The sequence below is a fragment of the Bacillus rossius genome, chromosome 13 (genome assembly GCF_032445375.1).
Source record: "Bacillus rossius redtenbacheri isolate Brsri chromosome 13, Brsri_v3, whole genome shotgun sequence".
In the NCBI taxonomy this organism is placed as follows: Eukaryota; Metazoa; Arthropoda; class Insecta; order Phasmatodea; family Bacillidae; genus Bacillus; species Bacillus rossius.
This window is the reverse complement of record NC_086340.1, coordinates 32,747,998-32,770,939: the sequence shown is the minus strand read 5'-3', so window position 1 is coordinate 32,770,939 and position 22,942 is coordinate 32,747,998. Positions and strand designations below refer to the sequence as shown.

The following is a 22,942-nucleotide window of genomic DNA, read 5'->3' as shown; positions in this document are numbered from 1 at the left end:
ATTTAATAAAATTTAAACAGTTGATATTAAGAGGTGTATCTTAATTTTTGTAACTTAGTTCTGTATCGGGTGCAGATGGAGAATGAGTGTTTAATTGAGTGTTGATTTTGAATATGAATGTCGAATTAAGTATTGATTTTTGAAAAATGAGTGGAGAGTATTTATTTCCATACATTACAACATTTAAAGTATGATTATCGCACAGGGATTGTCTCATGTCATTTATGTAGTTGGGTAGTCTAAATATATTTGGTTATTCAATTGTTCTAGCTCCTGTAGCATACGCCTGTTTTGTCTGCTGCGGGAGTGACGTCTGTGCTCGGGAAGAGGCTTTCACAGCAGCGCGTGTTCGGGCAGGAGGAAACACGCAGAGCCACTCAGGGTGTTTGTGCCGTCAACCATAGGCTACGTCATGTTTTTGGAATGTGTTGTGCAGGATATTTCGAGCGAGTTCTGGGGTCTCACAGCATCGCTCCACTAAAGTGGTAGTCCAAACTTTTAAAGACTTATGGAAACCGCCTGGATAAATGTATAAAACTGTATGGCAAATTCCATTGCGCTCATTGTAATGTTCAGCTACTTAAATTCTGGCTATTCGACCACCCATACTACTATGTATAATTGGGTCTCGAGTTAATGTTGCCTTTGTCACTATGATGTGTAGTGTGTGAATATTATGTGATTTTATTACTCGTTATTTACTTCTTTTAAATCATCGATTGTTCTTAACCCTTGCTGTTTGTAATAAGATTTAAATAAATATGTGTTTAACATTTACGTTGTTTGCTTTAATTTCAAAACATTTAATTGCCGCTATTATTGAATTGTAACTATAAGTTATTAGTCTCCTCAGCTAGAGTGATTGCTTTAATACATAAATTCTAACACTACCTTCGAGATGTCTTCCGCCACTACGAGAAGAAGAGAGAGAGACTCTACACAACACCAATATTTTATAAATACTCTATCATATTTAATAAACATACATTAATAAATAATAATAATAATATGGCTACAGGTTCCAAACTTATCTCGACTGGTTACACATTGCATAACACTTGTAGGTTTTTAAATTCAAACTTGGCACCATCCGGCGACAATACCTTGAATTAAAGATGGCCGACAGTGGTGCCATCCGGTAGCGACTTTATGAATTAAAGATGGCGATGGTGGCGCGCTCCGGCGGTAACTTTAAGAATTAAAGATGGCGACGGTGGCACACTCTGGTAGCAACACTAGGAACTAAAGATGGCGATGGTGGCGTCATCTGGTATCGATTATATTAACTAAAATATGGCGACGGTGGCGCCATCTACCAGCCAACTTGAGAACCAAGATGGCGGCGCCTCTGGCAACTAATTTTTGAATTTGGCGCGCGATACTAGCGACATCTACCAGCCAACTTGAGAACCAAGATGGCGGCGTCTCTGGCAACTAATTTTTGAATTTGGCGCGCGATACTAGCGACATCTACCAGCCAACTTGAGAACCAAGATGGCGGCATGCGACACCTGCCTGCCGACTCCCTAACTAATATTTGAATTTAGCGCCATCTGGTAGTCTGTGCTGGAATTAAAGATGGCGGCTGTATAATAATTTTAATTTAAAATGTGGGGCCTTAGGTATGCATTAAGGAAGGCAAAAACACCCTCCTCCCCCATTTATCATAAACTTGCCGTCAGTACGTAGCATATATAGATTATTTATTCCACCATATCCCAATTGGTCTCGTGGTCTAGTGGTCAAGGTGTCCGCCTCGTAACCACGACATCCTGGACGTTTTCACGTCCCATGGATCGAATCCCAGCCTCGGCACTGAAAATATTTTAGTTAAAATAAAATAATCCCTGCTGCTATCTGGTGGCGACCAACAGAACTATATGACGTCACAAGATGGCTGCCTCCAGCAGACGAAAACAAGATGGCGGCCACCAGCAGACGAAAACAAGATGGCGGCCACCAGCAGACGAAACAAGATGGCGGCTGATGATTACATCGAATTTCAAAAGTTCGAAAAAAAAATTCTAATCCAAGATGGCGGCCGTGACGAAAAGTGCAACGGTGACGTCACGATTCGAAGTTGGTGGAAATTTCTAGAAATATAAAATGGCGGATGGATTAGCATGGATTAGCATATGGATTAGCATGGATTAACATATGGATTAGCATAGATTGGCATACGAATTGGCATAGATTGGCATACGAATTGGCATAGATTGGCATACGAATTGGCATAGATTGGCATACTGATTGGCATAGATTGGCATGGATTAGCATAGATTGGCATGGATTAGCGTAGATTAGCATAGATTAGCATACGGATTAGCATGGATTAGCATACGGATTAGATGACGTCATCCAAGATGGCCGCCGGATCCTCGATCCTCCGCCTGTTCTTGAACCCCCTATTTCCAACTACTGACGCGTCGATTTGAAACTTTACAAGTGTGTTTATGTAATCCGGATGATAATAAAATAATTTGTTACACCATCCAAACTGAAATGATAATGGAGCCAGGAGGTGGATAGTGGCACTCTTCAACTTATTAGTGTGTGACTGATAAACGCATATTTTTTAAACTGTAATTTTTTATTGTAAATATTACGGAATTTATTTAAGATGAAACCGTGAGTTTCTGGACTATGTTTAATTGAATGATTTGTCTATATCCACGGGAAATTATGTTGCTGTAGTAAAATTATTTCATTGAAATAATTGAAAATATCACCTTTATAGTGCACATATTTTTGTGACGTGTTACAACACAATTATTTCAGTAAAATAACTAAAAACTAAATTTTACATTTTTTTTCTTACGTGTTACTACACTGTAATCATTTTTAGACTAATTCCTTCCTCAGAATTTACTGTCCCGTCTATATTTTTAATTTTCTGACATCGCCTGATTTTGGCTTGTTTTCTGTTATTGAATTTTCTTATGCCATACAGTTTTATTAGCAATATCGTATGTTAAAAAGTATACTATGAATCAATCTCCCCCGTTGCAAGGGCCACTGAAGTCACGAAAAGGTTATAACTCTGAGTAACTTTTTATTTATCATTAGTTTTCCATTGATTATCACGAATCGTATTCCACACGTAAGTGTAAAAAAAATCTCCCACCCTCGGTCTTTCTGTCTGTGCAGAATCAATGGAAACTAATGGCTAGAGACCTGCAAAATTCACGGATTCATTCGGTGATAGACTAGAATTCAAACACATATACCTCTTAGATAATTTTGCTATTGGCTTACTGTTCATCTGGACGAATCTCAACCAGTTATAAACCCTCAACCAAAGAAGGATCGAATCGCAGACAAACCAGCTGAGACGACTTACAAGTCGGCAGCCAATGAACTTGCGTTTTTGCCCGAGTATACAGGGGTATGTGCAGTCTAACCTGAAGGCCATCGAAACCGCGAATTTTGCAGGTCTCTACTAATGGCAAATAATGATGTTCGCAGGCTTTCACGGCCATTGTCTGAAGTAGCTTGGCTTCTGGGTTGTAGCCGTGTCCTAGGCGAATAATTTACCGACGTTTCGGTCGGCATTGCATTTGCCATCATCAGGGAGCAGTCAGTTAGTTACATGTAGGTAACATTGTTGACTGAAACGTCGGTGAATTGTTCGCCTGGGACACGGCTACAGGTAACTGCTCCCTGATGATGGCGAAACGTCGGTGCAATGTTCGCCGAGGACGCGGCTACAACCCAGAAGCCAAGCTGCTGATGGTAACCTGCAGAGTGGCCGTGGTCGTGTTGCAGGCAGCGCGGGGCCGGCGGGCAGGTGCTGTACAACGGCGAGGCTCGGCGCCTGGGCAACTCGGAGCGCTTCTCGGCGCTCACGTGCTACATCATGCAGGACGACCACCTGCGCAGCGTGTTCACGGCGCGCGAGTCCATGAACATGGCGTCCAGCCTCAAGCTGGGCTGCGGCGTCTCGCCGGCCAGGAGGCAGGAGCAGGTCGGGCATGATACTCTTGCGCACACATCTCACCCTTGTAGCTTCATTTTTCTCAAAAGCGGTGTTATTTTTCACAAATTTCACAACATAAAGCGACGAATTTTTATTTTTACGTGCACTTTTACTTGACGGCATTTAATTAAAAAAAAAAAAAAAAAAAGTGGGGTTGTCTGTAAAGTCGGTTTACGGACGATAATTTTACGTGATAACGTCTTAAGAAATTATTGATGAAAAATTGCAAACTTTTTAATTTTCAAATATTATTTAAAGTTTTTGAAAATTTTATTTTAATAATTTGTTTAAATATAATCAACGAACAATTAGTTAAAAAGCCCGCCTTAACCTGTTTGATATTATAGAAGATTTTCTCGCAATCTCGGCTCAGGGGGAACGTACAATTTTTCGTGCGTACAGCCGGCGTTCATCGATTTATAAGACGTTATCACGTCAAAATTACGCCACGACACAACAGAAATTCTATTTCGTAATTGTTCTATCTTAAAACTAAAGAGCATAAAAATTCTAACTGTAAGAGAGCACAGTGAACGCTTAAACATTGCTTTCTTTCAGGTTCTGCCTTCTTTCTGTGACGACTAAGTTGCAGTGACTAAGTAACCGTTCACTGTCAACATTGTTTAAAGCTCTACAAAAAGCACTCATGTTTCTGCATTTCTATATTTACGTGAATGCTTTGTGTTGTCCCAGTACATCCAATAGTTAAACCGTTCCCTAAATAGCTTTCCAGTATTAACTGCGAACATTAATAAGCACGATAAAACAAAATAAAGTCAAATTGTTGAGTATTCGATTATATTTTCTATGGTTTTAAAAAATTATGCAAACAAAAATGACCAAAGCAATATGTTATAAATATTTACAAGAGTTATCTTGTATTTAATACAATTTCTTGGACGTACGCCATTGTAGTTTTGCCCTGTTTGTCATGAGAAAAAATTCAAAAACGCAAGTTAAGAAATAAAAAATGAAAAAAAATAAAACTTAGAGAATGAAGCTTGTTCTCAGTAAATTTTTGTTTTCATTTTTTTATTTCTTAGTTTGCGTTCTTGAATTTTTTTTCCCATGAAAAACGTGCAATACTGCAATGGTGTATGTCCAAGAAATTGTATGAAATGAAAATTTCCTATTGCACCAAGCATTTTAAAACGTATATTTCTAGTGGTATTACAAACTATTTCTTGAAAACTGGTTTCCAAAGGAATGTTTTGTAAAAGTACAGAAATTTATTTCTCTGTGTAGAGAACAAGAAATATCGCAGTTCGGCTCCATGCATTTACGAGGTCTGATCAAAACATACCGTGAATTAATTTTTATAGCAGCAATTGCTGACGCTAAGTCTACTGGATGTAATCATCCCGATAGCTAGATTCTTTGAGATAGTTAGTGTCAAGTTTGAATGAGTCGTGACTTGTCAGTGGCTTCCAGAGCCGGAAGAGCGAGGTAATGTTTACCGTGTCTGTCGCGCATCATGGATGGAGACCCAGAAATTTCGCGGATTAGTCTGGCCACAGCGTGGAATACAAAGTCATATAGGTATGCTCAACCCATTGGTTGATTTCTAGCGAAAACACTTTTATCCTTGCTAATTGGCACTACCTGATTCGCTTACTTCTCTTCTAGCTGGGCATCGTTGGCTTACGGTCGTAGTGTCTTGTCTAAATAACTGCCGTATACTCATGAACACAGTGCGAGAGTGTGAAGCTTTACATTCTAACTTGCGACTTAATGAAAGTGCGGAAATTTCCATATATCTAGGGACGGGAAAAATTCGCAGTTTCAATGACATCTAGGTAGACTCCGCGATCCTATAGGTACACACTTGGGTACTAACTCATGATGTTTGTTAACTGGGATGCTTGTAATTCTATAATTCATTTGTTAAGGGTTTTGCATTGGTTTAGTCATTCAGGTAAACTGTTGTCCATTCACCGAAGCAGTGTGAAAGCTTTTCAAATGGAATGATTCCGATGGTCGAAGTAGCTGCTCCGGCAGCGAATTCTAGCGGCGGGTGCGGAAACTACGTTATATTCGCGTTCAGAGATGTAGTTGAAAACATAATTTGGTTATATTTATCACTCTCATCATTATTTAAACATATTCTACGTCCAATTTCATGTCCAAGTTTTTTTATATATAGTTCTCAAGTTTTATTGTTATTGTCAGTTTTCGTTTCAGTGCAGTGTTTACTCTTTTATAGCGGGTAACATTTTACATTTTACAATTTATATTCCCGTTAAAATTATATTGACGTCACATAATCTGGCAAAAGCATGGTCTGCAATATGCTGGATGAAATAAATTTCTCCTTTTCATCCTTAAATTACAGTTGGTATTTTAATCCGATTGCTACAAATAGTTTCTCTTGTGAAATAATAGTGTTTAGCATTTAATTATTTTTTTTTCCCATAGTAACAAAATCTGTAATAATACTGTCAAGACACTATTTTAAAGACTAAGAAAAATCAACAAATCGTAAAAAAAAAAATTAAAACTCATTATAATTAATGATGGTATACATACCTGTAATATGTTTAGTATTAACAAGTGAGGTATTATAAGTCTGGCCACAATGTGCGCCCATCAGTGTCGTAGCCAGAATTTGTGTATGGGGGGTGTTAAGAAGCATGTTTCCCCCCCCCCCCCGTATAAAGCGGGGGGGTGGGGGGGTACCCTCCCCCGGGAAAATTTGGATTTGAAGGTGTAAAATAGTGCTATTTTATCAGTTTTCGGTACTTAAATTTAAATATTGTAATGATAAAAATTTAATTAATTTTAATATGAAATTTGTTTGAGTGATTAATAAGAAATTAATTAAAAATTTAGTGCTAAAAGGGGGGGGGGGGGGTTGAATCCCTAACACCCCCGCCTATGGCTACGCCCCTGGCGCTCATGCACCCTGTGCTGCTGTCTCGACGTGAGACACACTGTAGTGTTGGGTCGCGGTGGATGGACTGTGTGGCCAGTGGTGGTTTTATAGGAGGGGCGATGCGGACGGCTGCCTCCCCTCCTGCGCATAGTTCCATTACACTTGACAAAAATTTGGAGACATAATAAAAATAATCTTCAATCGACGCCTGGCCTTTGAAGATGGTTAAATGTTTTCATATGAAATGTATTATTCTGCTTTTTTTGTGCTTCTGTTTTTGTTAATTTTTTTTAACTCAAACAACCTTTGTAAAATCAGATAAAACCATATTTTTGATTATGACCTTCAACGCATCATAAATTTGTTAAAAAGGCGTTTTAATAAGTATACTTTGTGAAATTGTCGAGCTCCCCTGCCAGTATACGAACCCGGGTGGGTGACTGCGTGACTGCGTGACTGCATGACTGCATGACTGCATGACTGTGTAACGGGTGTCGGGTGTCGGCAGGTCGAGGAGCTGCTGGAGATGCTGGGGCTGACAGAGTGCCGCAACACGCGCTGCAGCCGGCTGTCCGGCGGCCAGAGGAAGCGGCTCAGCATCGCTCTGGAGCTCATCAACAACCCGCCAGTCATCTTCCTGGACGAGCCCACCACGTGAGTTCTCTAGCCATGCACAAGAGTTCGCGAGCCACACACAAGAGTTCTCGAGCCGCACACAAGAGTTCTCGAGCCGCACACAAAGAGTTCTCGAGCCGCACACAAAGAGTTCTCGATCCGCACACAAAGAGTTCTCGAGCCGCACACAAAGAGTTCTCGAGCCGCACACAGAGTCATAAGGTGACCGTCATAACAATAAAGCGTCATAGTTATGACGCCTTTGGCTAAATGATCCGTAATCAACCTGCATGGCGTGGAACACTTTGTTGCAATGAAGGCCGAGGCCGTTTTAAATGTCGGCATGTCATATTATTATTCAAGCAACATTGGCAGATACTAAATACATAAGTTAAATGGACCAACGGAACCGTTGTGGAATGGCAACATAAGTTGACAGAGAATCCTGTGTAGACGACTTGGCAGTGTGCAGTAATAGATAGACGTGGCGTGTCGGCAGGGGCCTGGACAGCAGCTCGTGCTCGCAGTGTGTGTCGCTGCTGAAGCTGTTGGCGCGCGAGGGCCGCACCATCGTGTGCACCATCCACCAGCCGAGCGCGCTCATCTTCGAGATGTTCGATCACCTGTACACTCTGGCGAGGGGGAGGTGCTTCTACCAGGGCGACGTGGCGGGGCTACTGCCATTCCTGGGGCAGTTTGGGCTGCACTGCCCGCCGTACCACAACCCCGCTGACTACTGTGAGTGTAAACCTGTGCCTTCAGTCGAGCTCTGTGGCTACACTCCCACACAGGGGCTTAGACAGGGGAGGTTTTAGGGGTTCAAACCCCCCGCCCCTCTTAGCTCCAAATCTTTAATTAATTTCTTATTCATCACTCAAACAAATGTCATATTAAAATTAATAAAATTTTTACCATTACAATATTTAAATTAAAGTACCAAAAACTGCTAAAATAGCACTATTTTACACTTTAAAATCCAAATTTTCCCAGGGGAGGACCCCCCCCCCCCAACCGTCCGCTTTAATACGGGGGGGGGGGGATGTTTCTTAACACCCCCCATACACAAATCCTGGCTACGCCACTGCCCACATAGCATGTCATTGACTTGAATAAGGCTTGTTATAGCAAGTGTGTTATCTTGAAGATAACTAGTTTACACATGGCAAGTTTGCAGCCAACCTTCCACGACCAACTTGCCGCAACAAGCCTTCAAACTTGCGGTAAGCAAGCCATGCCATGTCATGCAAGATGCATGATCCAAAATGTTGCGGCTCTTTCACTGCTATTCTCCCCCACACTCCTCCTAGCCTTACTCTGAAACATCATTGATTTGGAAGCATCATAATATATTAGCACTCTGTCCTACTGATGTATAATATGCATCTTCATGAGTTTTTGTCTACTCCCACTGTTTGCCTTTGTCGAGGAAAGGATATACTGGTTTTATCCATCTGTCTTGTTGCGCAGAAAATTTTCATATAAATTTTAAGTCTAAGAAATTCTGAGAGTGCCTTCTTGCATGCTGGGACAGGATCAGATATATACAGCTTCCACCCTTCCTAATGTTAGGAGCTTTATAGTGCTGTCCACCTAATTTGCACACTTTTGACTCCTAAAGCCACAATCCATCTTCTGCAATACACTCAACAATTTGATTCTTTCACAGCCAATGCTGTACTACTGCATTGTAACCTGTAATAAGAATATATCCAGTAATAGTACCGCACCCTATATGCCTAATAACCAGGTTTCACTCAGTCTTTAGAACACTACTGGAACACAACTACTCCCAAATGGAAACCATTGCAATTCAATGTCAACAGTTCAGCAGTCGCACTATCTACTTATACATATAAGTATACATCAGCTAAATCCAATTCAAAGTATAAGGACAAATTATAGAAGGACTCATTGATAGTCAAAAGTGGGTAACATACTGTTTACACATTGTATTCACTGTAGTATGTAGGCCTACCCTTGTAGTCTTCACAGAGAACCACTGACCCCTCCCTCTACCTTATGTACCAAGTGAAGTTGAATTACTCATTCTGAATTAGTTATCAACTCATACACTCCCAGCACCACCAGTCTATTTCATTTCACACACTCTCGCATAAGGCAAATGCTACCAGATGACATTATCGGAACACTGGTTTCTCTTCAGGTTCCATCTCTATATTTACCAGTGGTCCTTTGTATTGGCCTAATTCCACACTTGCTAACACTCCTGGATGTTCTCACTATGCTGCAAATATTTTAGTGTAAATATCCCTTCCACTGAGATTCCAAGACGCTCCAACCAACTACGTAAGAGGCTAGGACCCCTCCCTTCAACAATTTATTAGATTAACATCACAGCTGCAGTATTTGTTTGCACATACCCTTTCAGAAACTTTAGCACTCACGGTTTTTCTTAGGACCATGTGTGTAGCAGTAACTTAGTTTTCTGTATTACTGGTTTCTCCGGCCAGAGAAACTAAAACGTACGCTTACTAATAATATAAAACCCAGCTTATGTGTATACTTCAATGACCAGTTTCTTGCAATCCAAGCACACTTTTATTCTTATTGGTGGCTGGCTTTTAGGTGATTGTTAGGTGATTAGTCGATTAAACTGTAGCTACTCTGACTTCTCTCTAAACATAATTGCCATTACTCTAGTTCCTCTGTGGTTTCCTGAGTGGATCTGTGGCTTGGTTAATGTGCTTTTTTTTATGCATGATCTCTCCAGTTGGCCTTATGAACTTGAACAGAAATTACACACATTGTTCTGTGGTGTTTAAAACTCTCTGTGTTGTGTAACCCATTACAAATATTCAAGGTTTCTGGTCCTGAGATGCATTCGGCCCATTCAATGTAGAGGATGACATTTCTATACATTTACTTGATTTACAGTACCATCATCTTGCAAATGATTCACATTCTGACTAAACGTTTATGCTGCCGAAGCCATGGCAGTAGCTGCGTGGAAATTTTTACTTAATCGTAATTTTCTTTAATACTTTCCTTATATGCTACCTCTGGCAGTGCCTGTCCTTACCACAAAATGTTTATTATATAAATATAAACATTTTTTGCAATAGAGTTGCAAAAACTATCACAATAATTGGTTTTTTATTCTTTCAAAGACATTGAAAATTTTTATGAAATTAGAAAAATTATAATAAAGAAATTAATTTCAACCAAAATATAAATTATGCCACATTATTTTGGTTGTATACAATATGGTGCACAGTTTTTTTTTACTTTTTTTTTAAAGTTTTGCATAGTTAAAGTTATGATTTTATTATGAGTATAAAGTAATTTTATATTTGTGTTCTTATATAATATTTGACAGGTATCATACTCCAGAAATAGGGTCTAATGATAAGTAGAATAAATTATTATGTTATTATATTTTGTCCTTTAGTGATGGATGTGGCTACGGGAGACTTCGGTGCTGATGTAGGAGCCATCTCATTGGCTGCGGAGGGCATGAAGAGAGAGAAGCTCAGGCCGGCGATAGCGGGAAAGGAAGAACAGAACCATGAGCAGAATGGTTAGTGCAGCCCTTGACAAGTGTGTTTGCTTTGAATTGGTGATGAAATAATCCTGCGTCAAGAAGTAAAAGATCTGGCAAGTGCCTTGCAGTTCAGAAGCTAACACCTGGGACAGTGATTGTTTTTGGTTTTTGTGATGGCTGGAAGCTTGGGTATCATACGAAGGAAGCTCACTACCTGCTTGTGTTGGTATTTTAAGTTTTTCTTTTTTTATTATGAAAATAACTTTAGGTTGTCGGTGATGCAAAACAGGTTAAATACATACTACTGAACTTTAATTACAGACAATGCAGAAAACGGTAGTGGTTCCGGAGGGTATGAATCGTCAACGGTCATGAATTTGGGCGCCACCGTATGATAAGTGCACACGGACCCAGCAGAGACTCGTTTCTGGGTGCGACGTCGCCCGTGTGGAGAACGAGATTCGGTCCCTCCTAGCCTCCAATTATCGCACAGACCTGGCCCGCTCTCAGCGTCGGGCACGCTTACACATGACGAAGATGGTTGCACACTCCAGTGGGCTCTTAAAGGCGACCCACACGCCTGATACCTGGGAGGGCTGGCACGTGGTCAGTAAATAACACGGTGAACTCAGTACAGTTTTTTATTTATTATACTTCGATGTTAGGTTACACAGTACTCACGACTCGAACTTAGCTAGACGAGAGCCGGACCACCCAGTGGTCGCACAAGATATAGCTTAGCTGTCTGAAAAAGTCCCACTAAGGGTTAAAAAAAATTCTGAATTGTACAGTCTGCCGGCCAAGGCGAGCCCAGAGGATAATATAAAATTAAGATTGAATTACGTTAACAGATCTAAGTTTAGTTCGGCGATGCAAATGGATGATGTCCCCGGGGTGTGTCTGCATCTCACCTCGACCGTTGTTAGTTGCAGACCGGGCCGGAAGGGCGCGCTCCCACCGGCGACATGGCGTCTTCCGCCAAACCACAGAACCGTTACACTAGTTTAGTTATGTGCCGCGTGTAAACAAGAAAATCACTCTTTAAATACTATAATGAAAAATACATGCCCTCGCATTACTTATCTACATGCGAACATACAGTTAATACTAAACATAATTGAGGTTAGTTTAGTTCTGGTCCGCTATGGCGCTGTTGTTGTACCGAAGCACTGAGCTTAAAACTCCGTCTTCCGGTAGTTTGTGGCACGCTGTTTGAAAAACACACGACTACGTACTTAGATTATTCCATGCCGGGAACGGGTGAAGGTCAAAAAAGGGAGTTTAGTCCAACTAGGCTTATGGGGCGAAGCCCCGGTCGACATCAAAACAAAATACTTGTAACAAGCATGTTTTGTTATATTTTCCAATTTCCATATCATTAAAGAAAGAATGTGTTTCTATGAGATTTACTGTGCAAAAATAAGGATTTATGTTGTAAACATTATCTAAACAAAATATTGTATTGAGAGAGAGTTAGTTTGCTTGTATGTAAGAGTCAATTGGAAACCTACTGGACTGATTTCAAAATAGTGTACTGTTGTAAATCTAAGCCATTCCACATGGTCTATGTTTCCACTAGATACAACAATATTCTCTACAAAACTAATGAAAAATTATCAAATACTGATGAAACATTATCAAATTAAATGCTTACTGACCCGTTTTAGATATAACAAAATAACATTGTCGCGCCTGCACTTCCGCACGAGCCGGCAACGTGTGTTAGAAATATGCTATCTTAATACACCTCGCAACTGAACATAATTTTCACATCTGAATCCATTCTTTCTGTAATTATTTTTGCATTAAAATTGACACAATGTTGGATAAATAAATTTGAAGTTGAAGGCTGATGAAAAGTAAAATTAATTCTACATGAGAGGGATTCTTAAAATAAAACTTGCCTTGTTAAAAATTCTTTATCCACCCATGCTAAGCAATGTACCGCTGCCACTAAATTATAAGTAGAGCATGATTACATTACTGCTTGTACATTGAAACTCTTGAATGCAGACTGATAAAAAAGCCTTAAAATCACACCATCATCATATGATTAAGGGGACTACCTAGCTGAACTATAACTATTGTTATTTGCATGGAACCAGAAAAGCATAAGGGTGAGACAGACAAGCGCTTCAAGTGCACAAACGCCTCTACGGTGTGGTAGCTTGCAGTTTGTTTGTCATAACGTGTGCACCTATGAAACTTTAACCAGTGACAGTATAATTGTATCACTTTAAAAGTTTAAAGTGTGTATCACACTCCTATTACACACTGAGGGTGCTTTTGTAAATGATTCAGTCACAAAGTTCTGAAAAACACTGGTTTGACAATGTCCATTTTTGCTATGTGTAAGGGCTTTGAATAAATATTTATCAAAATGGATTGTGAAAATGTTTGTTAGTAGTTACCTGTGTATGTATTTCAAGCACCCTAATTGCTAGTTCACGCAAGGACGTATGCAGAAAGGAGCAGATGGGGTATGTATCCTGCCTCCTCCGGAAATTCTAAACTATAAAACATATTATTCTTGCCAACAAACTGAAAGAATTTGAAAGCAAACAGCGGGAAAAAGGTTTTTTTCATGCCCATTCACTAACACTTAAACAAAATTCTGTGTACCCTCCTGATTTTGCACTAGATATGTGTAGCTTGTTGAGAAATGTCATATTTCTCAATGTATTGAATACAACTCTCTATTCCAAAAATTGTAATATTCATAATACTGTAGAACCCATTTATAATGTTCCTATTTATAAAGTTTTCCTACTTATAAAGTCATATTTTTAATGTCCCAATCAATGTATTTATTTCCTGCATATAATGTTTTATGAATAGTGCATTTCCTGCTGATAATGTTTGCTTTATAAATTTCTATAATGCAAAAAAAAAAGTTTTAAAAACGTACCGTAACTATTCCAATACTTATCCTATTTGTGAAGAGTAACATGTTTAAAGGTTTGCTTTATACTTGTGTGTTTTTGTTCACAATCACTACTCTACCATAGCTGTAGATTGTTAAAATAGGATATCATGGAAAACAAAATGCAAGTGTGCCATAATACTAGGGCTACATGTTAGTGCTGGCTAATGCTGTGTATTCTATATATCGAAGGTAAATAATGTTCGCAGTCTTTGTCTTGTAGAACAAAATTACAAATTCTTCTGTACCTTGCCATTCTAGTTAGTTTTCAGATGTACGTACGTGGTCATACAATATTATAGTTTGCCAACTATTCCGCAATGGCAAAAATAAAAAACAGTGTTTTCTATTGCTGTTTAGGATTTTAATTTATTTCATCGTCAACGTCATGACTCATGAATCGTTTTACAGAAATGTGGTAGTATGTCTTTAAAGACAAAAATATAGAAGCTGGAAGCACAAAGTGGAAAAAATGTTACCTTGGTTAAGGAAATTCGAGCATCGAGTATATCCATCAGTGTTTTAATATTTAAAATTGTTTATAGCTTGATGAATCAATTGATAAAAATTTCAAACCCTGACAAGTGCTAAATTGGTATTTCCTGCATATTATGTATTTTTTCTTTATGCTCCATTGATAAATATTATAACATGGTTCTACTGTAGGTAAAATACAAACATAGGTATTAATATAACCAGTATTTATTTAATTGGCATCCGTAGCAATAAAAAGGAAGGTGAACACTTAGCTTCAGAGCTGGAGAAAGGAAGTCGACTGTCTTTGCTCGCAGGTTTCGAGATGGTGCCGCTGAACGATGACGAGCACTCGAAGGAAAGCGAGAACAGTTCGAAACTCGCCTTCTCCAAGCCAGCGTCCATGTGGCTACAGTTCCTGGTTCTGTACAGGCGCAAGTGGACCGAGACGAAGAGAGACTACGTGAGTCCTGTGCAGTGGCGGTAGTAGCTTCGAATATTTTAATGGCGGGGGGGGGGGGGGGGGGTAGGGGGGTTTGGATGACTAAAAGATTTTGGATTGTATAGAATATGTTCTCCCAGTTAAATAGGAAGTCTGAAATTTAAAAAAAAAAAAATAACAGACCTTTAAAAGATTGTTTTAGTACATTTCTGGCAACTTGAAAAGTCATTATCAAAAAATGGTTTTATATAAAAAATATTTAGAGTTCTTACTTTTAAAAAAAACCAACAACTTTAGTAGGTAACACTAATTTAAATGAAAGACAATACATAAAAAAAAGTCATGCAACTTCGAAGCTTAGTTACGGCTTGGCGTTCATTATTGTTTTTGTTTTTCCCTCAAATTTTGTTCAGTTGTATGAGTTTATGGGAGGGAGAGGGAGCCATCGCCCTTCTCATAGGACTCAAGGTTTGAGACGTGTTTACATGATGTTACTGAATTAATGGTAAAATGACATTTTGGAAATGTAACAGATACATTGTGTGCTGTGTGGGGTCTGCTGTATATCGATGGCAATCTCTGTTAATTATGACAGAGTAGGGGAACATTCTGGCATGCACAGAAGTTTACTTTATCGCTCAGGCTTTGGTGGTTAGCAGCCAGTGATGCCATTTTATAACATTAACAAACGTTGCTACTTTATGCTTGTGATAAACACATATTTAGGTACTAAACATTCTAAGTATTCTACTGTATTAAATTACTCTTGGTTATTGTAACTATGGTAGCTTATGTTGTGCATAAATTAAATAAGTAGATACACTCTTGCTAACTGGATATTTTATTAGAATAACAATTGTACGTTCTTTAAATGATTCGTGTAATGGGGAATTTTGATTTACTACAATTTTTTCTACATAGGCCGTTGCATTTTTGCACTGCGTCATAAAAAAATTTCCAGAATGCAAAATAAGAAATAATAATGAAAATATAAAGCCTTAGAGAACAAGCCTAAATCAGCTGATGTCAAACACACAGACCCAACAATGAAACTAAAGCATTAGTATGAAGAACACTACGACAATACCGACGAACACGGTAGATTTCTTGACAAAACAGTTGAGTCGTTTCAGGAACTGGCATCTGTTCCCTTCATCATTCACAAACATACTGATGATAGAATAGTTATTGTTTCACTTAATTATAGTACACTTATAAAATTTATACGTTAAGAAAAATGTAATTTATTTTATTTTTACATGATGTCCTTGAAAGCATAACAGCTGTCATTATCAGCAGTGTAAAATAATTAATTTAATTTTGGGCGATGATGGGGGGAGGGAAGATGCCAGGATTTTATTTAATTTTAAAGTACCTAGGCTTTAAGTGTTTTTAAATAATTTTTTTTTAAACATAACAGCATACATTTTTTTGTTAAACTAGGACAATAAATATAAAATACAAAAAAAAAGAATTTTAGAGGTAGAGATATCCTTCTGACTGAACCCATAGGTGGCCAGTAATATATCCACTTCAAATTGGTCACGAAAGAAGAATGGGTGTGTTAAATCAATCAGTATATGTAATTTGTTACGTGATTATCATCCTTTTTCCATGGGCGTTTCCAAAAACTTTTATTTACTTGCAATGAAACTGAAATAACAAGAGAATCATTTTACAACACCATATAACACCACAATGCAAGTTAGGTAAATACATCATATAGTACCAAAATTCATGTTAATTCTTAAACTAAGCAGCATTGAAACAAAACTTAATTAATTACAAAAATGTAAACTTTAAAATGTTCAAGGTACAATATATTGTTATGATTTATAATGTGGGGAGAACTGGATCTGTGTGGGATAGCCCAATTAAGTTTTATTACATTTCTACTGATTACTAATATTTACATTAATAATAAATAATTGTACTTAAAAAGTCCAATATAAAATTAATGCACTTAACAATGTTTATCCTCATGTCACGCAATGACTGTCAAGTTCCGCAGCTCGCACTTCTCACTCGAGCTAGGCTCAACAGTGGTTCGCCCCCTTACCTCGCGCCTGTGCACACGCACAATGTCGCTGCACTCTCAGGATACAGTAGAACTCCGTGTCGCGCCACTCGCCGATCTCACACTTCCCTTCGCTTAGACTCAGCTCGAAACTCAGCACTCACACGGCACCCATCGCGGAACTCTTGTCGCCAAACTGTCGTGGAGGTCAGCGTCGCTGCTCTTGAAGGGACGACGAGAGCGGCTGTGATATGAGTCACGTCATCTCGAGCCGAGCCGACGCCTGAACAGTCCAGAAGTGTGGCGTCAATTCTTGCTGCTCCGTGTGGCGGCCCGCTGAACTCCCAAGGCCGCTCAGCGCTAGATAACAATGCCGAGGCAGGATGATGCGCGGGGAGCGGTGGGGGGAAGGGGATAGCGACTACCCTTGCAACCTGGCCAGGTGCACTTGGCATGCCTTAACGTCAGTGGGCCGCACGTGGCACGGCCAGCCAGCTCCGAACCTGGCATCACCGTCTGGTCTCTCACGTTCGTAACAACTTGCAAAGTGAGGGCTATTGGACACAAGAAAGGAAGCAGTTGCAAAATGTCAGAAATTGGCCTCGGAATATTCACAAACCCGTGGTCTCAAATTTTGGTTGATGAAAGTTTAAGACATGAATTTAAATATATTAAGTAAACATAAATAAAATACATCCTCGAATATAACATACTATTTGGCTACCCCTTCAAACCAGGAGCCGCTCTTGGGGGGGGGGGGGGTGGGCGGGGGGGGGGGGACTTGGTGACTTGGTGAACTTTACTGTGGCGGATTAATTAATAGTGGCACACATTCAACATTCAATCAACAAGCGCTCCATTAGCATCTCGTGTCCTTCATCTTGTGTAATGACCTAGATGTTGATGAGAACTTATGCTCAATTCATTTTTTTTTTCTATTTTTTTTTTTTTTAACTGTATTCCAGTTCCTGGTGATGCTGAGGATCATGACCCACGTCATCATCGGCCTGGTGTTCGGCTACTTGTATCGAGGCGTCGGCAGCCAGGGCAACACTGTGCTCGCCAACTACGTGTACATGTACGGCACCGTGCTGTTCCTCATCTACACCGGCAAGATGCCCGTCATGCTCATGTGTGAGTATTTGCGAGGACGTAGGGACATCTGGGGGAGGGGGGAGGGCAAATTAGTTCCTCCCCCCCCCCCCAATTCCTAATTACTGATGATTAAGGAAAAGATTATAATGTGGATTGCAATAAAACTAAGTAACACCACAAAGCATGTCACCGAAATGTAAGTTAATTAATACACAGTATAGCATTGAAATGCAAGTTATATCATCAAATTAAGTAGCATTTAACTAAAAATTAATTAAAATTATAAAAAAAGTAATCTTTTGAAATTTTTTAATTCAAGGAATGTTGTTATTGCCTGACAAAAAAATTGTACCAAAGTGCATGGATCAGAAAAATTAATTTATTGTGTATCTCTTAGTGAATTACTGTTTAACCACAAATGTTCGCTAATTTATTTTTATTGTACTGAAGGTATCTGTTTTAGACACATTCATTACAAATTACAATGTAAACTCTATATAAAGACACTTAACGGACTGAGTATTTTTCGGCGTTATAGAGAGTGGTTGTTAAATGGAGAGAAATAAAATGCATAACTTTACAATTCCATAATAATATGTATTTACTAATATAGTGCACATTTTACACACAAAAATTAATATTCATACAAATAACAACATTTATTGCATATAGTCTGCTATCTTCGTCTGATGTCTTTTGCTGCTCCAATATTTTAATTGTATTTTCTTACGTTTCTTCTTATTTTCTTTGTTTTCCATATTGTAGACACGGTAGAGCAGCTAAATCCAAAGCGTCTTCCATCACTGATCTTTTCTCCTGCTTCTATTGAGCATATTAATAAAACTTTTTTGTCCATACACAAAGATTCTCGTTTACTCGCCATGTTTACAGTTCAATAGTCTGTAAGCAACTGCGATAATGATAACTTGTAACAACTTGACAAAAGGCTAGTGACCGAGGTAAACGTGTGCAAGTTCATCATACAAAAACAAAAGACAAAATTTCTTATCTCCGGTACATCAGTCGAAGTAAACACGTGTTAGATAATGAAACAACATAACAGCAAACAAAAGAACGTACACAGCTGCAGTTCTTATCAACTTCGGCAACTTAGAATTTACTGCTTAATGATTTATAATGCTGTATTGTTGTCGTTAAGTAGAGTGAGCGTGATGCTATATAGAGTGTATTATTGTATAGAAAACAAGTTAAACTAACCAAAGTCAAGCAATTTCGACATTTAAAGAGTTTGTCGTTAAATCGAGTGATGTTATAAAGAGTTAACACTATGTTATCGTAAAAATGCAGCATTTATATTTTACCATTATTTTGTTGGAGTAAGTATTGTTATCGGCAATAAAGATATTTTGTGTCGTAGGTATAGTTGTAGCTACCGAGTTGGTAGCACTGCTTTAGTTTGGAGAGTTAGTAAATGGAGGAAAAGGAGTGTGGAAGAAATGACTGTTATTATGTGAATAAAAGGATATGGTTATCAGCATCATGGCGTGTCGTTTTTTTTGTGAAATACTAACAACAGGTTATGGGCCCAGAATGCTTATAACAGTCATGAGTGATCTTCGCACCAGAGATGTTTAAATTGTGTAGGCCGGCAACGTGTTTCTCTGCAGAGTGGTAATGGCGGCGTGGGAAGCTTCTGTGGAGTAGCGGTACCGGGGTGTGGTACACATTCAGTCGCTTTCGTCGTCAACAATTTATCGTCGGTGCTTGTTGACTCCGGAAAAATGGAGCAGCTAGGGATGAATACCGTGGGAGCGATAAAGTTGGAGGGGCAGAAGAATTGGAACGTGTGGAAGTTCCAGGTGTCGGTGTTGTTGTGGGGAATGAATCTTTTTTCAGTTGTGGATGGAACAGACATTAAACCGGAAAAAGATCAAGGTGAGTGGCAAAAAAAAGATGCAAAGGCTCAGAGTATTATTGTAATGCGTTTGAGTGAGGATGCAATGATGCACATACTTACTTGCACCACTGCAAACGAGATGTGGAGGAAGCTTCTTAGTGTGTATGAGCAGCAGTCGAGTATAAGTGTACACTTACTGCAACAATGTTTTTTTCAGTTTAAGTATGAGCAGGGTTCTGACATGTCTACATATTTGTCAAAAATACAAGAATTGTGTCACTTGCTTAAACAGGCAGGAGAAGAAGTGTCGGAACAGTTCACGATTACAAAAATATTAATGTCATTGCCAGAGAGATTTGGTCACTTTGTGACAGCATGGGAATCTGTAGAAACTAGTAAACAAAAACTTGATGACCTGGTGGCACGACTACTAGTGGAAGAAGAGAGGTTAAAGTCTAAAATCAAGGATGAGGATGTGGCTATGGTGGCAGGATCATATAAAGGGAACACTGTCAAGAAGACAGGGGGATTAAAGTGTTTCAAGTGTGGATTCTTGGGACATGTGGCAAACCAATGCAGAGAGGATAAAGACTTACGAAAGTGTTTTGAATGTGGCAAGAAAGGACATCTGAAGTTTCAGTGCAAGCAGAGGTATAGGCCTAAACATGAAAATGCCTTTGTAATGTCAGAAAGTGTATTGCGTAGTGTAAGTGATTTGGAGGACCATAAAAGATCCACCTCTTGGATCATGGACAGTGGAGCAAGTGAACATATTTCATTCGAACGTGGCCTCCTCATGAACTTTACACCAGTATCGAATAAATGTGTTCTCGTTGGTGATGGACGTAGTCTTCAGGTGCAAGGTATCGGACAAGTTAATGTGAAAGTCTACAATGGACAGAATTATGTGCAAAGTACCTTGAACCATGTATTGTGGGTCCCTGAGCTGAAAATGAACCTATTCTCAGTATCAAGTGCAATTGAAAAGGGTCATACTGTTAAAATGGCTGGCAATCATTGCTATGTATATAAAGACAGCCAGATTCGTGCGGTGGCAAATAAGGAGGGAAATTTGTACATTCTGGATGTAATCATGGAACAAGACTGCTTAGTGGTGGTACGCTCGTTGAGAGAGTGGCATGAAAGTTTATGTCATCAAAACCTGGACTATGTGAAAAGTGTCTTGAATCAAAACAATATTAAGTACTCAGACAACAGTGAGTCATGTGAAGCATGTCTGGAGGGAAAAATGAAGAAAAACCATTTGGTGAAAGCAAACAACACACTGATGCTCCATTGCAATTGGTACATGCTGATGTGTGTGGACCAATGGAGGTAGTCTGTGGGAGGGTCTCGATACTTTCTGCTACTGAAAGATGACTATTCAAATTACCGGCAAGTGTACTTTCTCAAGAGTAAATCTGAGGTGTCCCAGAAGCTGAAATACTACATACAGTTTTCGGAAAAAGCTACAGGTCTGCCTGTGAAAGTGCTTAGAAGTGATAATGGGGGAGAATTTGTGAATCAGGAAGTGAAAGCGCTGCTTGAGGACCATGGGATACAACACCAGACAACAATACCTTATACACCAGAGCAAAATGGAAGAGCAGAACGGGACATTCGCACCTTAGTGGAAGCTGCTAGGTCAATGCTCAGTGGGAAAGGGCTTAACAAACAGCTATGGGCAGAGGCAGTAAATACAGCTGTGTATGTGTTAAATAGGACCTCAAAGGCTCGAGAAAATAATAAGACACCATATCAAGTCTGGGAAAGGAAAAATGTTGATTTGACAAAACTAATTCATGTGTTTGGAACAGAGGTATTTGTCCATATACCGAAAGAAAAGAGACTGAAGTGGGATCCAAAAGGAGAGAAAGGTGTTTTTGTTGGTTACGAAGATTCCAAAGGGTATCGAATTTACTTCAAAAACAAGAAGAAAGTTGAAATAAAAAGGGATGTGGTGTTTGTGAGACTAAAGGGACGTGAAACAAGGACTGAAACTGAAGTAGAAGACATTGAAATGATTGGCTTAGACCTGACTCAAGAAGATGAACAAATAAAATCAAATTCCAGTACTGATGAGGAAGACGTACAAAGTGAAAGAATGTCTTCTCCCTTTAAAGGTTTTGATTTTGAGGATGCAGTGACTGAAGGAGACCAAAGAAAGGGGAGACCAGTTGAAGTGTCAAGCAGAGAAACCTCCAAAGATAAGCCACCTAAAACAGCAAGTGGACGGAGTGTAAGAAAGCCAGCGTGGTGCTCAGAGTACGATCTAGGACTCCTAGCAACTGATGCGGTACCGAAGAGTTACAAAGAGGCAATGAATAGGGAAGACTCACAATGTTGGAAGGAGGCAATTAAGGCCGAGCTTCAGCAGTTACATGAAAACAACACTTGGACGACCTTACCACAGGTGCCAGAAGGAAAAGAAGTAGTTAGTTCAAAATGGGTGTTCACAAAAAAGGGGACTGAAACTGGGGAAACTAAATACAAGGCAAGACTAGTGGCAAGAGGTTTCGAGCAAGAATGTGATGTGTATAACTTGTACGCTCCTGTGGCAAAACTTAAAACTTTCAGAGTGTTTATGAGTGTGGCCACCAAACTGAACTTACCAGTACAGCAAATGGATGTATGCAGTGCATTCCTGAACAGTGAAATTGATGAGGAACTCTATTTGAAATTACCAGAGGGTGTAAATTCAGAGTATCCTGTTGGTAAACTAAATAAGTCTATTTATGGCCTTAAAAATGCTCCCAAATTGTGGAACTCTAAATTTGATAAAGTAATGTCATCACTGGGTTTTGTACGTTCTGACAAAGATGCATGTGTTTATTCTAAATGTAAAGGCAACACCAAAACGTTTTTGTTGGTGTATGTTGATGATATTCTATATTTTGGAAATTGTAAAAATGAGCTCAGTCATCTTAGAGATGCACTATGTAACACCTTCAAAATGAAAGAGCTGGGTTGTGTAAAAAGGTTTCTAGGTATTGATGTCGAGCAGGATTTAGCTAGTAATCGTACAACCATAAGTCAGAAACAGTATCTGCAGAACTTACTTGAGTTGTATGGTATGTCAGAATGCAAACCTTTGTCCTTGCCCATCGACAGAAACTTCAAGTTTGAGTTATTGAAAAAGGAATGCTCAGAAAATGAGGAAATAGAGTC

At 39.2% G+C, this 22,942-nt stretch overlaps 1 protein-coding gene across 2 annotated transcripts in view; it reads left to right on the top strand.

Annotated features, from left to right (window-relative positions):
• LOC134538432 (ATP-binding cassette sub-family G member 1-like) overlaps nucleotides 1-22,942 on the top strand; it is a 314,270-nt gene that overhangs the window by 269,460 nt on the left and 21,868 nt on the right. For both annotated transcript variants that reach the window (XM_063379757.1, XM_063379756.1), the window contains exons 4-9: nucleotides 3,766-3,964; nucleotides 7,357-7,502; nucleotides 7,963-8,201; nucleotides 10,873-11,001; nucleotides 14,680-14,825; nucleotides 17,787-17,955. In XM_063379757.1, the coding sequence (XP_063235827.1) occupies nucleotides 3,766-3,964; nucleotides 7,357-7,502; nucleotides 7,963-8,201; nucleotides 10,873-11,001; nucleotides 14,680-14,825; nucleotides 17,787-17,955 (1,028 nt within the window). The remainder of the gene's footprint in view (nucleotides 1-3,765; nucleotides 3,965-7,356; nucleotides 7,503-7,962; nucleotides 8,202-10,872; nucleotides 11,002-14,679; nucleotides 14,826-17,786; nucleotides 17,956-22,942) is intronic.